The sequence below is a fragment of the Chiloscyllium punctatum genome, chromosome 1, assembly GCF_047496795.1.
Source record: "Chiloscyllium punctatum isolate Juve2018m chromosome 1, sChiPun1.3, whole genome shotgun sequence".
NCBI classification, from domain to species: domain Eukaryota; kingdom Metazoa; phylum Chordata; class Chondrichthyes; order Orectolobiformes; family Hemiscylliidae; genus Chiloscyllium; species Chiloscyllium punctatum.
This window is the reverse complement of record NC_092739.1, coordinates 113,013,558-113,031,224: the sequence shown is the minus strand read 5'-3', so window position 1 is coordinate 113,031,224 and position 17,667 is coordinate 113,013,558. Positions and strand designations below refer to the sequence as shown.

Here is a 17,667-nt window from a genome sequence, read left to right as displayed (position 1 = left end):
GGATGATCCCAGAATGGAGGGATTGTTTTATGAATGAAGATTAAACAGGTTTGGGACTCATTGGAATTTAGAAGAAGTCTTTGAAACATATAGGATTCGGAAGGGGATTGAAAGGGTATGTGCTGAGATGATGTTTGCTCTTCTGGGAGGTTTTAGTACCAGAGGGCATAATAAGGGGACACCAATTTAAGATTGAAACATGGACAAATTTCTTCTGAGATCATTAAGAGTCTTTGGAACTGCTTGCCACAGAGATGTGTGAGGGTAGAGTCCTTGTTTATAATTAAGGCTGATAAAGATAGATTCTTGATTAATATGGGAATCGAGAGTTCTGAGGGAAAGGGCAAGAAAGTGGATGTGAGGCATGTCAGACTGGCTATGATCCTATTGAATGGTGGCAAAGGCTTAAGGGGCTGAAAGGCTGACTGGTTGACTCCCATTTCAATTTCTACAGTCTTACTATATAAAGTAAAATGGAGGAGTGATGACACAATGTGGCCTGCTGTCTTTTCTACCCAAAAGCATCCCTGTGGCATGACTGCTGTAGTGTAAGAGGGGAACATGTCAAGAGACTTATTGGTAGAGTGCCAAAATGTTCAAACCCGTGGAGAGTGATTGTATTATCTGTGCTGACAGTGGATAGACTGTTTGCCTCCAAGTCTCACAGACAATCAGGTTTTAAAAATCATTCATTGAATTCATTGTGTAAATCCAAGATAGAGTGGAGTTGTAATTTTAAAAGATAGAGAATTAATATTTGTACCTGGACACAGGCCTATGTCTTTCACATTACCCTGGTGTTAGGCTTTGCAAATGAAGGTCCAGAGAAAGCCATGATGTATATTATCCAATCTCATCTATCCACATTCACGATTCTTCAGATCGTTTATATCAACTATAAAATTTCCATGCAATGGATATGCAATCCTTTTACAACTCTATCCCTTCCATCTGGATAGCCTGAGGGTTCTTTCAGATCTTCCTTGATCTGAGGCCTGAACAGTCCCCGTACACCAACACTACCCTTTGTCTGGCTGAGGTTGTTCTTATTTTAAACAATTTCTCCCATGAATTACTTTCTCCAAGGCAACTAGCTTCTATCATTAATACTCGGTCTTCATCTTTACTAATATTAGTGCTCTCTTTTATCTTTTGCTCGAGGACACTTTTACCATCTGTTCAACTTGCTCTTCCTATCTTCTTTTTCAACAGTGTAAAACCCATCACTTTCCAGCTGCTACCTTCAATTCTGAAACAGAATCATATTGGATTTGAAATGTTAACTGTTCCTCTTTCCACTGATGGTGCCAGCCTGATGAATTTCCCTAGCACTTTTTGTATAATGTATCAGATTATCAGGTTTCCTAAGATATCATAAAACCTCTCAGACTCAAGTCAAACTGCTATCAAGAAGCAGGATAAAAAGATAGTCTTGTTCGTGAAGCAGACAAAATGCTGGCCTGTTATTCAGTGTGGGTGGGAGCTCAGGCTGTATATTGTAAGAATTTTTGAAGACTTAAAGGAGGCTGTAATAGTTTATAAAAACACAAATTGCTGGAAAAGCTGAGAAGGTCTGGCAGTGTCTGCGGAGAGAAATCCATTAACGTTCAGGTTGAGTGATCTTGGGCTAAAGGGACCAGATCTTCACTGTAAACTCACCGTAGCGGTTAGTTCTGGGGTTTAAAGTTGACTGGTTGGGAAAGGAAAAAGGAAGCCGACCATTGGGAGCGGAGAATATTTTTGGACTTATTCTGAGAGAATGAAGTATGCAGTTGAGGAACAGTGTAAAATATAACCATGGCAGGTAATTTTCAGTCATTCTAAAAATTAAATGAGAACTTTATTTTCTTTGTTAGAGAATTGGGTTGCCTACAAAGACGTGTTGGGAATCTGTTACTTTAAGTATGTTAGTTTCTGTAAAAATTTTAAAACGTGAGATCTTATTATGTGATCTTTCCAGCCAGTCTCTGGAAATTCAAATAATTTATTGGTCTCTGTGGAGATTGTAACACACCAAATAAAAATAAAAATTTGCAGGAAATAATAAGCTGGTCTTGCAGTATCTGTTCTGAGAGAAACTGAGATGGTGGGTAGAATTATAATTCAGTTGCAGAGGTAGGCGGACCTGTAATATCCCACTGCTGGCTGGTATGTCTGACTCTGGGCCATTTTCCTTGAGGCAGGAACAGAGGGGGTGACATTGACGACTTCTAAAATCTTATTTAAGCTGTTGTTTGATAAAGCCTATTGCATTTTATTTGTGCTTTAACTTATTACTTTTTGAGTAGATGTCTTTGTTGTTCCCACACTTTTCAAACTTATTGCTGAACACTACTTACAGTCTTGCTGAATAAAATCACAACAATGTGCTGATACAGCAAAGTCCACAGCACTTTGCTGACTGTTTGAAATGCAGATACAGAGGAACCTCGATTATTCAAAGGACACGGGCGGGGAGTATTTCGTTCGATTAATCTAATTCCGGATAACATTGTTTAGCCAAGCATCGGGACCTTGCGGTCTTGCCAGCTATTCGAGGTTTCTCTGCATGTATTTTCCATGGAATAGGTTAAATAATAAAACTTGGAATTCAATTTTCAAAAATGTGGCCAGTAACACACTGTTAATTCATAGTGAGACTAATAGTGCTAACTGTTATTTAGGTGCAAATGCTACAGCAACTTTAGGATAGTGTAAATATGAAATTCAACATAGAAATCCAAGTGTTTGTCTGAAATGTTCCATTAACTTGCAAAACTGGCTTCTTACTATCTGCTTCACCACTGAAATATATTGAACATGTATGTATTGTATTTGCATGGTAATTGCCAATTAATTTCATCCTATGTTATCAGTTTGACTGCACTTCTAATGACAGTGGAAGCTGGTACAATTGCAACATTTAAAAGGCATCCAGACGGGTATATGAGTAGGAATGGTTCAGAGAGATATGGGCCAAGTGCTGGCAAATTGGACTAGATTATTTTGGGATATCTGGTCAGCATGGATGACTTGAACCAAAGGGTCTGTTTCCATGGACACTCTGATTCCAAGACATGATATGATGATTATTTGCTAGTGAACCTGTACAATACTGAAATAAAATACTACAATAGTGCAATCTCATTCCTTGAGGTTTGAATTATTATTTGAACTATTAGTATGCAAGTTCTTTTTATTTTCCTTTGTAATAATCTTTTTCTCCTCTTTATCCAGCCTTTTCGTGTTCTTATTTTGTCTTTAAGTACAGGTACTGACATTGAATTTGTCCACTGTAACTGGCAGTACCTTTTCTGTACCTGTACTGTTCATTTCACAATCTGATTTATTAAAGCTAGACAGTTACCTGTCTGGTTCAGTAATATCCTAGAGTCATGTTTACTGTTACGGTGATGTTGTCAGCTTGTACCTTTGGCAATGTCCAACACAAAAGTTTGAAAAATGTAGGCTTGCCCTTGCATGCTTATGTAGCGGCCAGCACACATTGTTTGATATCCTGCTATGGAAATGGTGGATCATTGCTTATTTACCTGCCACTGCTCCATGTAATGTGCAGTCTTGTGACTAAATGTATCTGGTTTGAAATATAAAGTCTGTAGATAATGGCAATGGTACAGACAGCAGCTATGAACTCTGGATTTACAGCTTTGAAGATTGGCAGATCACACTAATTCTTCAATTTATTTTATATTGTAAGTTTAAAATAAATTAGCAGTTTTAAATTTTTTGTCCATCTTAATTTCTCAGAAAAATGAGAAACGTTGTGAAATATTAAGAGGAAGGTTTCTGGGTGTTTTTGATTTTAAGGCTACACTAAACTGACGTCTGTACATTTTAAATTGCCAATAACCTCAAAGATTTATTTGAAGCACTGCTAAACATAATATTTAAACCCTGGGTCAGATGGGTTTGAGTTTAATGGGAAGACAAACTAAAACATTTCCACTTTAGACCAACCTTTCAATTTGAGAGAAGCAGGACAAGGATTGATTGACAGTTCTGTATTTGGGACTTGAATAATTTGGTTAAACTTTTTTGTGAGCATGTGTTTCTCCACATAAAATTGTTTCTGCTTTTAACTTGTGCTGAGTGGTGAATTTCAAGAAATGAGGCAGGAAAGGCTAGATCCATTAAGTACCTACTTTTACAGTGCCCTCTGTGGTTTGAGAATGTTTCCTCTTATCCCAGCAAGCTAACTATAAACTATAAGCTCAAGTGTAGACACTGGCAGTCTATTGGAGCCTAATCACCAGCCTGTTATGTACTTGTAGAAGAAAATCTATTGCATTGTCGAAAAGCCTGATTTTATCAAGGTGAGGTACAATCACATCCAGCCAACACATACTCATTGGCTAAGGTCAAATCTTTATTAAACAAAAAGCTATCTAATTTATTATGTTACATTCAAATATTTCAAACTTTGTGCTTGTCTCCAATGCAAAAGAAATGTTTTGACAGTTCAGAGAAGGTTCTCTAGATTAATTCCAGGAATGAAAGATTTGTGTTATGAAGAGAGATTGAGCAGTTTAGATTTTTACTTGCTGGAGTTTAGAAGAATGAGAGGGGATTTACGTGAGGCATTTAAGATGCTAAAGATGATTGTTTCCCCTTCTGACGCAATCTAAAATGAGAAGTTTTAAGCAATAGATTGGCAGATTTAAAACAAGAAGAATTCCTTCTCTCAAAGGTTCACGAAACTGTGGGATTCACTACCTCAGAGCCCAGTGGGCACAGAAACACTGAATCAGTTTGAGAAAAAAACCAGACTTTTTACTAGTGTAATGGGTTGAAGGTTATGTGGAGCAGGTAGGAAAGTAGAATTGAGGCTAAGGTGAGATCAGCCATGATCATATTAAATGGTGGAGCAGCCTTGAGGGGCTGAATTCCCCATTTGTGCTCCTAGTTCACATGTTCTTTGAGGATATGACAAAACACATTAAAGTAAGAGCAGTGGATGTGGTGTACATGGATTTTAGCAAATCATTTGATAAGGTTCCCCATGGTAGGCTCATTGAGAAAGTAAGGGGGCATGGGATCCAGGGATATTTGGCTCTCTGGATACAGAATTGGCTGGTCCGTAGCAGACAGAGGGTGGTAGCAGATGGAAAGTATTCAGCCTGTAGCTTGGTGACCGGTGGTGGTCAGCAGGGATCTGTTCTGGGACCTCTGCTCTTTTTAATTTTTATAAATGACTTGGATGAGAAAGTGGAAGAGGTGGGTTAGTAAGTTTTCCAATGACACGAAGGTTGGTGGAACTGTGGATAGTGTGGAGGGCTGTTGTAAGTTGCATTGGGACATTGACAGGATGCAGAACTGGGCAGGTAAGTGGCAGATGGCATTCAAACTGGAAAAGCATGAAGTCATTCAATTTGGAAGGTCAAATTTGAATGCAGAACACAAGGCTAAAGGCAGGATTTTTGGCAGTGTGGAGGAACAGAGGGATCTTGGGGTTTATGTCCACAGACCCCTCAAAGTTGTCACCCAAGTTGATAGGGCTGTAAACAAGGCAAATGGTGTGTTGGCTTTCATTAGCAGGGGGATTGAATTTAAGAGCCACAAAGTTATGCTGCAGCTCTGTAGAGCCCTAGTTAGACCACACTTGGAATATTGTGTACAGTTCTGGTCGCCTCATTATAGGAAGGAGGTGGAAGCTTTAGAGAGGGTGCAGAGGACATTTACCAGCATGTTGCCTGGACGGGAGTGCATGTCTTATGAAGATAGGTTGAGGGAGCTGAGGCGTTTCTCGTTGAAGCGAAGAAGGGTGAGAGGCAACTTGATAGAGATATATAAGATTATGAGAGGCAGGAATGGAGTGAATAGTCAGATTTTTTTCCAGAGCAGAAATGTCTGTCACAACGTGGCATAATTTTAAGCTGATTGGAGGAAGGTATAGGAGAGAGGTCAGAGGTAGGTTCGGTTGCGCAGAGATTGGTGGGTGTGTGGAGTGCACTGCCAGCTGTGATAGTAGAGTCAGATACATTAGGGACATTTAAGTGACTCTTGGATAGGCACCTGAATGATAGTAAAATGAAGGGTTATGTAGGTTAGTTTGATCTTAGAGTAGGATAAAAGGTCAGCACAACAACAAGGGCTGAAGCGCCTATACTGTTCTATGTTTTGCATTTTCTGCTGATGCATTTATCACTGTTTACTAAGTTAATCCCAGTTTTGGGGCAGTTGCTCAATTTTGCAAACATTGTTTTTTTTTAATATTTGTGTGACAAGCCACATGTTTAACTGTAGGCTAACAGTGAGACATAATTTGAACACTTCCTGTTGACGCAAGTCATTCAGATTAAAATGGGACTTTCTTGCTGAACAGTTTCGAACTATTTACAAATGGTGACTTCATGTCGTTTTAATTTTTGAAAAGTGCAAGTGAACTCAATAAAATCATGACTATTAAAAGGCATGTTGGTTATTTTATAAGCAGCTTAAAAATAATAGACTGCGTTTGGCCAAATATCTTTTTAAACTTTGTTATTTGTTTTTCTTTATGCTTTAGTTCAAAAGAATGTTTGGCATGGATTTTTTCTCTCAAATTGCACATTAATGTGACAGTGAAAAGGGAAGCATAAATATACATCCTTTATTTTTATTCTATTCTTTTTTGGGACATGGGCATCACTCACCCTAATTTAGCCTTGAACACAATGGATAGCTAAACCATTTCAAAGATAGTTAAAAGCCAGTCACATTGATATGGATTGGGAGTCATGTGTGAGCATCCTGGTAAGAATGGCAAATTTCCTTTCCTAAGAGCTGATGGTGATTTAGGTGGACTTTTATACCAATTGATAGTTTCATGTTTATCATTATTGAGACTAGCTTTATATTCCAGATTTATTGATTGAATTTAAATGCTGCCAGCTGCCTGTGTCTCCAGAACATTAGTTTGCACTCCTGAATTATTAGTCTACTGAAATTACCACAATGCCATTGCTTCCACTATCATCTATGCTTAAATTACATAAAGTGGAAAGAGAGAGTTTTCTTCTTGTTTAAATGTCAAGCTTGGAGCAATGGTAGTACAATAACAGTCTTTTAGTGTTTTTGGCAAAAGTTGTCTTAAAATTCAAGTATAAATAATCTAGTCAATAATTTATTGTTGTTTGTGTGACCTCACTATGCCGATTGGCTGTCAAGTTTCCTACATTACAGTGGTGACTGTACTTCAAAATAACTTGTAACAATTTGCTAGAGGACATCATGAGGCCATGATAGGTGATCGATGTGTGCAAGAGTTTTCTGACCTGATCAGGTCACGTTTCTTTATTTTTGAATCTTCGTTTGAAGGACTGCGGTGATTGTAGCATATTAAAATTTCAAATGTCTAGCCATTGACTGAAAAAAATGTATTGACAATCTTCAGCTTCGAACACTAACTTAATTATTAGCAGCAATAAAGTGGAGGTTTCGGTTAGACTCCAGATGTTTCTTTATAGATCAGTTTGTATGATAACTGATCATGTAGCAGCATTATTTGAGTCAGGGAAATGGGTATCTTGTAGTTGTCTTGTCAGTCATAAAGATTACAAAGATAACTATTGACCATCATTTCCTACATAAGGTTTTTGTTTGGAGCAAAACTAAATGACTCAAATTGTTCCTTGGGAAAAAAAGGAAAACTGCAAAGTACTGATTAGCCAAGAAAAATAGGAAACATTATCCTGCTTAAAAATTTCTGGAAAGGCAACAATGCAACCAGAGACAATAGTCATTGTGAGGGTGGTTACAACATATTGAGAACTAAGATTCCTGTTTTGTTTTGATGTGTGTTTGATTAACTCGAAAATAATTTTTCCATTTTCATAATCAAGTGTTTTAAAATTAAATCATTCTATATTTTCAGTGGCGGGACTTGGATTTGGAATAATGAGTGGAGCTTTCTCTGTGGTCAACATACTTGCAGGCTCGGTGGGACCAGGAACTGTGGGAATCTTCCGTGATTCTCAGTATTACTTCCTCACATCAGGTATTCCCTGCAAAAACAAAGCTTTAGTTTGCTACACAAATTTTTAAAAAATTAAATATTAGCTTTTTAACAAAATAAATAACTTTCTAACAATCAGTTAATTAACTTATTTTTAAAAGGTCGGGTTGAATGTTTTAGAAGTAAAATATATTTGGTAATTTGTTCTTTTTCACTTGAATGAGAGAGTCCTTGAAGTATCATTCAATATAGTTGTAGACAGGGCTCTGATTTCATACTGCTGGTGCTGAAAACTGCAGCAGTGTTTAGTTGGGCTGATTTTACAAATCTCTTCTGCTTATTGCTTGCTTTAGGCATTGACTAATCTGATTTGTGTTAGAAGAGTTTGTTCTGAGTGTGGTAGGTCTTCGCACACCCCTGTTATTATCTGTAATTGCTTCCAAATCAGTGGAGTGTCAGGTTATTTATTTGTTCTCTACATTTTTATCTTTGATATTTCGCACATGGCATGATAAGGCTGGATGTGATTATATTGCTGTTGCTAAATTATCTCCGGTCAGTAGACATGAAGACTTGACCTCTAACCATGGTGATTCATTTGTTTGGGCCTTTGTGGTTTGATTTGCATTAGCACTTTCAGGTTACAAACTCCTGACGGATTTTAAGTTAACTCTATGGTTATTTCTCCTGTGCAGTTACATCTGATCTGTTTAGGGTTATCAACTCATTAGGATTGCCCTAACATCTCCAGGGACCAGTGTTAATAAGGGGCGACTTAAGGCATTAAAAATGTTTGTTTTTAGTGTCAGTTAAACAGTTTTCTTGAACAAACATAGAAAAGGGAGCAAGAATCAGCCATTTGGCCCTTTGAGCCCAATCGGCCAATCAATATGGCAGTTTATCATCCAACTCAGTGGCCTTTTCCCACTTATCCACATATCTTTTTGATCCATTTAGTTCTAAGAAAGATGCCTTGACTCCTTGCAAACATTAAATTTTGTGTCCTCAATTCCAGGTGCACCACTCTCTGGGAGAAGAAATTTCTCTTCCCCCTCAACCATAAATGGCCTTCCCTGTATTCCTTGACTGTGACCTTTAGTTCTGGACTCTCTACTCATCAGGAATGCCTTTCCTGCATTTATCTTATCCAGTCCTGTTAGAGTTTCTATGAGAACCTCCTTCAGTCTTCTAAATTTCAGTGTACTCCAATCCTATTGCTACGAAGGCCACCATATCATTTGCCGCCTTTACTGCCTGTTACACATACATACATACTTTGAGTAGTGCACAAGGACACCCTGGTCCCGTTGCACCTCCCCCTTTCCCAATCAATCACCATCTGATAATCCGTTTTTACTCCCAAAGTGGATACTCTCAGATTTATTGACATTATACTCCATTTGCCATACGTTTGCCATTCATGCAACCTATCTAAATTACACTGAAGTATTTCTTAGTCCTCCCTTCAGTTTACACTGTTACCCAGCTTTGTGTCATCTGCAAGCTCGGAGATGCAGGGGATCCCTAATTTACAGGATGTAATTTTAAAGTCTGACATATAATTGTTTCCTGTACGTACTTACAGCCATTTTGCAGGTCCTGCATTGTTCCAACTTATGTACAAACTGAGTCAAGCATGGAAACTTGTCGCAACCTGGGGGACTGCCTGTATTGCATTTAATTCCCTCATCTAAATCATTAATATATATTGCGAGTAGCTGAGGTCCAAGCACTGATCCCTGCAGTATTCCACAAATCACTACGTGCCATTTGGAAAATGATTTGTTTATTCCTTTTCTTTGTTTCTTGTCTGCTGACCAGCAGTCAGTATGCTACCCAGAATCCCATCTAGTTTTAATTTTATATGGTAAATTTTTGTTTCATCTGGACTATATAATGATGTCATTGACAGTCAAGAATCCTCTGTAAGATAAGCAAAAAAGTCTTCTTAGGTTTAAATTGAAGTGAGAAAGGAGTGATTTGTGAAACAGTAATGGAAGTGTGGGGGCAGGGCAGCTGCAGATAAAGAATCAAGTGATGAAACGTCGGAGTTGGCAACCCTAGTTCTATCCATTTACCTTTCCTTTTTCACAATACAATTCCATTCCATGCCTGTAGTTTAACAGTGACTTATTCGTAATGGAACATTACTAGATGGATGTTCCTCAGCATCCTTGTTCATTTTATGATAATTGAGAACTTAAATGTGTTCAAATGGTGGATGTTTACTGTGGATTCACTTATGGTACACATATAAAGGTAACTGGAACTGAGTTTAAGTTTGAAGATATGTGTTTGTGCTGCGTATTACGGTTGGCGGGGGGTGATGTCCCAGTCTCTGAATGTAGATTCTAGCAAATGTAAATGAACTACATTGCGACTATGACTGATAATACTCAATTGGCTGTTAGTATAATTCATAGCAAGTGTTGTCCAATTGCATAATCCCTTCCCATGTTATATGTTATGCTCCAAGTATTGCAAGTCTGAGCTGGATGACCTCTTGTTAAATAATCCCAAGTGTTCACATTTTGGACTGCTGTAATTCACTCTGACTTTAATATATGGTGGAGCATAACTAAGTGTCCCCAATGCTGTTGTGCTGCCTGTCAACAGTATGACGTCTTTTCTCTATGTACTGAGGGCTGTCAGAATAGTTTTACACACTACATTTTTGGCTAATACAAAAAAAAGAGAGATGTTTGCTGGGCATACTTATGTGCCCAAGAGATGCCAAAAATGCATATCCAACACCTTGCCAAGGGAATTATGCTGTGCAATACAGAAATAACACTTTATTTTCATTGATGTCATCAGTCACAACATATTTTCATTTGGCAGCCTTTTGTGAACAAATTCATGATACCAAACAAGAAGTTATCACACAATTAAAGATTTTGACATAAACATAAAAAATAAAGACTCAACCTATTTCCGAGAAATATCCTTTTCTACAAACCCACATCAGGCAGGGAGAAGGAGAAATGGAGAATTCTAAATTGCAATCTCATTTCAACTAACTGCCATTATGATTGGCATTGGAAACATGCATGAAAACTTGTGTTGGCTGGTCTCAATATTGCATTTTCTGAAGTTTAAATTTTCAATGAGGCAATAAATTTCTGAAGTTTGTGTGAACCACATCATATGCTTTATTTATTGCTCAGAGTATTGAGTACAGGAGTTGGGAGGTCATGTTGCGGCTGTACAGGACATTGGTTAGGCCACTTTTGGAATATTGTGTGCAGTTCTGGTCTCCTTCTTACCGGAAGGATGTTGTGAAACTTGAAAGAGTTCAGAAAAGATTTACAAGGATGTTGCCAGGGCTGGAGGATTAGAGCTATAGGGAGAGGCTGAATAGACTGGGGCTGTTTTCCCGCCTGCATTGGAGGCTGAGGGGTGACCTTATAGAGGTTTATAAAATCATGAGGGGCATGAGTAGGATAAACAGACTCAGTCATTTCCCTGGGGTCAGGGAGTCCAGAACTAGCAGGCATAGGTTTAGGGTGAGAGGGGAAAGGTATAAAAGAGACCTAAGGGGCAACTTTTTCACGCAGAGGGTGGTACGTGTATGGAATGAGCTGCCGGTGGAGGCTGGTACAATTGCAACATTTAAAAGTCATCTGGATGGGTATATGAATAGGAAGGGTTTAGAGAGATATGAGTCAAGTGCTGGCAAATGGGACTAAATTAGGTTGGGATATCTGGTCGGCATAGACGAATTGGACAGAAGGGTCTGTTTTCAAGTTGTACATCTCTATGACTCTATATCAGGTCAGAAGTGTAATGAATAACGTAGGAAGTCTGTTGTGCATTCAAAAATCTTTTAACATTGTCTTTAAAAGTTGTCCACGTCCTGTATAATATTAGATGTATAATAATTTAAATATGTTCTTAATCAACTGATAGTGATTTTTTCCTTAAGTGGCAATTGAATTAACCAGCATTGTGAAAGTGCTCAGTTGCATTACAGTACAGCATACACTGGATAAAATGCTCTTCTGAAGATTTGTCAGATTTTAATGTGTCACATGGATCCTTTGTTGCAACAAACATTGATTAACAGCAGAAGGCATGTTTCAGCCTTTGAAAAAGTGTAGAAGATGCCATTCATTTAACAATTTTAAAGCTTTAATATATTTAGCTTTGTTTATGTAGCTAGGATTAGAATCTCATTATGAATGTTTGACTAAGCTTCAAGCTCAAGTAATGGACTCAGCACAATAGAGGCTGCTGTCATAGCTGTCAAGGAATATAAGCTTTGTTTTGTTTGACAGTTGTGTGTGCTCCTAACACAGGAGAATGAAGAAATTTATGAAAGGATATTTGGTCATTTTTGACAGTTATTTTGGTTTTCCAAAGACTTTCTAATGTCACTGTAAAGGTCATGAATTATCTTGATTCTAGATACTGGGTGAGTGGGCATGGGGTGGGTAGTTTGGGGGTGTGGAGGCAGTGGGTGATAGGGTGAGGAAATGAGTGGGTGGGCAGGAAACGAGAGGCAAAGTTGAATGTGCCTATTACAGGTTCAGAACTGGTTCTGAAGATTATTCATATTGGGCTCAAAATATTAACTCTGTTTACCTTTCCATAGATGCTGCCAAAACTGAGTTTCTCCAGTATCCTTAACACAGACCTAGACCAATGCCATGATGAATAGAGGTTAGCCTTGCTGCCTGTTACCATCTCTGGCCTGCTGAAGCCGGCAGCCATGACTCTAGATTGCCCAACCACTCCTCCACGAAGACTGCGTAATTAGGCATTGCCAGGCAAGCGATGAGATCATAATGCCTGGAAATGGCCTGCATCATGATAATGGCTTCGAAGGCAAAATTTGGACTTGAGTCCTTTCAGATTGTTTTGTCAGGGAAACAGCCTTTCAACATTCAACCTGTGAAGTTGTTCGGTAATTTTGTACTATTCTACAAGAGCACCTTGAATTTCTCGAAGTTTCCGGAGTTTTTTTTTAATGTTTTGGAAGGCTGTATGTTTCCATTTTATGTTGCATTCTACCTGAGGAAAACATGGGATTGGATTGGCTTTTAACCATCTATCCAAATCCCAATATCTTTAGAATGATTGTGTACCCATGTGGAAAATGGGCAGAAACTATGGGGATACTTGTGAAATTTTCATTAACACCTGGTTAATATGATGCAAGAGTGCAAAGTACCTCCTAATGGCAGTGCACCAATTTGGGACGCACAAAATCAGGCAGTGTGGCTGCTTCTCATGGAATTGCAGCAAGAACTTGAATGCAGAAGAGAATTTCATCAGGAGCAGAGAGAAGCAAAGCATTGCTTTTGGCAGTGCAAATTTATAACCTATAGCATCTCACAGCAAACTCATTAAAGTGAACTTTACAAAATAAATGGCAGGCTGGAGCAAAAATGACACTGTATATTGAGTGAGGCTGATGAATGCCCTTTATGGTATTACTGGGGACAAATTCTTTCCCAATCTCTTCCAGGAAGAAGATGATTCCTTTAAATATCACTGAGTGACTACCCCCTGAATTCTGTTTGGTGGTTGGATTGGGTTGCAGCATAAACTGCTAGTGATCAGTTATCCTTGTATCAATGATACCATTGAATTCCTTTCTGCACTTGAACTGGCAGAAGCCTTATCTACACAACAGTACTTTCGCTACTAGGATTTATGTCAACCCAAATATCGAAACAAATGTTAAAATGCTGACAATGTGGCAGCACTTTGAGCTGCTTCATTCTCTGTTTACTACAGCCAGGGTTTTAGCGTATATAAGGCAGTCGCGAGATGAAAATCAACTATGTTTCAAGATGAGTTGCTTGGTTTTCTAGCTAGATGAGGAACTAATGATTTTTGCACAAATGGCATAGTTTAAGTGAAATTGTATATTTTCAAGGGTGTTATAACTTAGAAATTTTCCCAGTTTTAAACTAAGTTTCAATGGACAGGAATACTCAAGTAGTTAACATACTGACACTCGCAAGGAAATGTGGTCGTGTTTGTGGAGGTCAGCCATCTTAGTTCCAGGACATTTCTACAGGAGTTCCTTGGGATAATGTCCACGGCCCAATCATCTTCAGCTATTTATCAATGACTTTCCCTCAGCATAAAGTCCGAAATGGGGATGTTTGCTGATGATTGCATAATGTACATCACCACTCGCACTCCTCAGATACTAGAAGAAAATCTGAGTCCAAAGTCCAAATGCAGCATGACTATGTTAATATGTAAGTTCTTGGGCTGGCAAGTGACATTTGAGCCACACAAGTGGCAGACAATTACCACTTCCAAGAAGACAGAATCGTAATTATCATCCCATGACATTCCTTTCATTGATTCCTCTACTATCAGCATTCTGGGGTTACCATTGATAAGAAACTGAACCGGATTAACCAATATAAAATCTGTGGCTACAAGAGCTGGTCACAGACTAGGAATCCTGCAGTGAGTAACTAAACTCATGACTTTGCAAATCCTGTCCACCGTCTATAAGGAACAAGTCAAGAATGTGATGGAATACTTCCCAGTTGCCTGGATAAGTGGAGCTCCAGCAACACTTCAGAGGCTTGATGCCAGCCAGGACAAAAGAGCCCACTTGATTGGACCACATTCATCTGCAGTATGCTTAGTAGCAAGGCATGATCAAGGCTCCCTAGAAAGGACTTTCCACACCCACGGAATTGGTGTATGGGAGAAGGATTCACATTTTTGGACCATTGGAATCTCTTTTGGGGTAGACGTGACCTGTGCAAGAAGGATGGTTTGCACCTAAATTGGAAGGGGACTAATATACTGGCAGGGAAATTTGCTAGAGCTGCTCGGGAGGATTTAAACTAGTAAGGTGGGGGGGGGGGGGGATGGGACCCAGGGAGATAATAAGGAAAGAGATCAATCTGAGACTGGTACAGTTGAGAGCAGAAGCGAGTCAAACAGTCAGGGCAAGCAGGGACAAGGGAGGACTAATAAATTAAACTGCATTTATTTCAATGCAAGGGGGCTAACAGGGAAGGCAGATGAACTCAGGGCATCGTGAGGAACATGGGACTGGGATATCATAGCAATTACAGAAACATGGCTCAGGGGTGGGCAGGATTGGCAGCTTAATGTTCCAGGATACAAATGCTACAGAAAGGATAGAAAGGGAGGCAAGAGAGGAGGGGGAGTGGCGTTTTTGATAAGGGATTGCATTACAGCTATGCTGAGGCAGGGTATTCCTGGAAATACATCCAGTGAAGTTATTTGCGTGGAACTGAGAAATAAGAAATTGATGATTGTATGTTTCCATTTTATGTTGCATTCTACGTGAGGATTGTATTATAGACCCCCCTAATAGTCAGAGAGTAATTGAGAAACAAACTTGTAAGGAGATCTCAGCTATCTGTAAGAATAAAACGGTGGTTATGGTAGGGGATTTTAGCTTTCCAAACATAGACTGGGACTGCCATAGTGTTAAGGGTTTAGATGGAGAGGAATTTGTTAAGTGTGTACAAGAAAATTTCTGATTCAGTATGTGGATGTACCTACTAGAGAAGGTGCAAAACTTGACCTACTCTTGGGAAATAAGGCATGGCAGGTGACTGAGGTGTCAGTGGGGGAGCACTTTGGGGCCAGTGACCATAATTCTATTAGATTTAAAACAGTGATGGGAAAGGATAGACCAGACTTAAAAGTTGAAGTTCTAAATTGGAGAAAGGCCAATTTTGACAGTATTAGGCAAGAACTTTCAAAAGCTGATTGGGGGCAAATGTTCACAGGTAAAGGGACAACTGGAAAATGGGAAGCCTCCAGAAATGAGATAACGAGAATCCAGAGAAAGTATATTCCTGTTAGGGTGAAAGGGAAGCTGGTAGGTATACAGAATGCTGGATGACTAAAGAAATTGAGGGTTTGGTTCAGAAGAAGGAAGCATATGTCAGGTATAGACAGGATAGATCGAGTGAATCCTTAGAAGAGGATAAAAGCAGGAGTATACTTGAGGGAAATCAGGAGGGCAAAAAGGGGACATGGAATAGCTTTGGCAAATAGAATTAAGGAGAATCCAAAGGGTTTCTACAAATACATTAAGGACAAAAGAGTAACTAGGGAGAGAAAAGGGCCCCTCAAAGGTCAGCAAGGCAGCCTTTGTGTGGAGCTGCAGAAAATGGGGGAGATACTAAATGAGTATTTTGCATCAGTATTTACTGTGGAAAAGGATATGGAAGATATAGAATATAGCGAAATAGATGGTGACATCTTGCAAAATTTCCATATTACAGAGGAGGAAGTGCTCCTTGAAATGCATAAAGATGGATAAATCCCCAGGACCTGATCAGGTCTACCCTAGAACTCTGTGGGAAGCTAGAGAAGTGATTGCTGGTGGCTTGCTGAGATATTTGTATCATCGATAGTCACAGAACTGGAGATTGGCTAACGTGGTTCCACTGTTTAAGAAGGGTGGTAAGGACAAGCCAGAGAATTATAGACTAGTGAGCCTGATGTCGGTGGTGGGCAAGTTGTTGGAGGGAATCCTGAGGGACGGGATGTACATGTATTTGGAAAGGGAAGGACTGATTAGGGATAGTCAACATGCCTTTGTGCATGGGAAATCATCTCTCACAAACTTGATTGAGTTTTTTGAAGAAGTTACAAAGAGGATTGATGAGGGCAGAGCGGTTGATGTGATCTATATGGACTTCAGTAAGGTGTTCGACAAGGTTCCCCATGGGAAACTGATTAGCAAGGTTAGATCTCACGGAATACGGGAGAACTAGCCACTTGGATACAGAACTGGCTCAAAGATAGAAGAGAGAGGGTGGTGGTGGAGGGTTGTTTTTCAGATTGGAGGCCTGTGACCAGTGGAGTGCCACAAGGATCAGTGCTGGGTCCGCTACTTTTCATCATTTACGTAAATGATTTGGATGCGAGCATAAGAGGTACAGTTATAAGTTTGCAGATGACACCAAAACTGGAGGTGTAGTGGACAGCGAAAAGGGTTACCTCAGATTACAACAGGATCTTGACCAGAATGGCCAATGGGCTGAGAAGTGGCAGATGGAGTTTAATTCAGATAAATGCAAGGTGCTGCATTTTGGGAAAGCAAATCTTAGCAGGACTTATAACACTCAATGGTAAGGTCCTAGGGAATGTTGCTGAACAAAGAGACCTTGGAGTGTGGGTTCATAGCTCCTTGAAAGTGGAGTCGCAGGTAGATAGGATAGTGAAGAAGGCGTTTGGTATGCTTTCCTTTATTGGTTAGAGTATTGATTACTGGAGTTGGGAGGTCATGTTGTAGCTGTACAGGACGTTGGTTAGGCCACTGTTGGAATATAGCGTGCAATTTTGGTCTCTTTCCTATTGGAAAAATGTTGTGAAATTTGAAAGGGTTTAGAAAAGATTTACTAGAATGTTGCCAGGGATGGAGGATTTGAGCTATAGGGAGAGGCTGAACAGGCTGGGGCTGTTTTCCCTGGAGCATCGGAGGCTGAGGGGTGACCTGATAGAGGTTTACAAATTATGAGGGGCCTGGATAGGATAAATAGACAAAGTATTTTCCCTGGGGTTGGGAGTCCAGAACTAGAGGGCATAGGTTTAGGATAAGAGGGAAACCATATAAAAGAGACCTAAGGGGCAACATTTTCACACAGTGGGTGGTACGTGTATGGAATGAGCTGCCAGAGGAAGTGGTGGAGGCTGGTACAATTGCAACATTTAAGAGGCATTTGGATGGGTGTATGAATAGGAAGGGTTTGTAGTGATATGGGCCAGAT

At 39.5% G+C, this 17,667-nt stretch overlaps 1 protein-coding gene across 2 annotated transcripts in view; it reads left to right on the top strand.

The window, feature by feature from the left end:
• The window catches only part of LOC140478833 (gamma-secretase subunit Aph-1b-like), a 104,709-nt gene that overhangs the window by 56,159 nt on the left and 30,883 nt on the right, over positions 1 to 17,667 (top strand). For both annotated transcript variants that reach the window (XM_072572299.1, XM_072572289.1), the window contains one exon: positions 7,853 to 7,975. In XM_072572299.1, the coding sequence (XP_072428400.1) occupies positions 7,853 to 7,975 (123 nt within the window). The remainder of the gene's footprint in view (positions 1 to 7,852; positions 7,976 to 17,667) is intronic.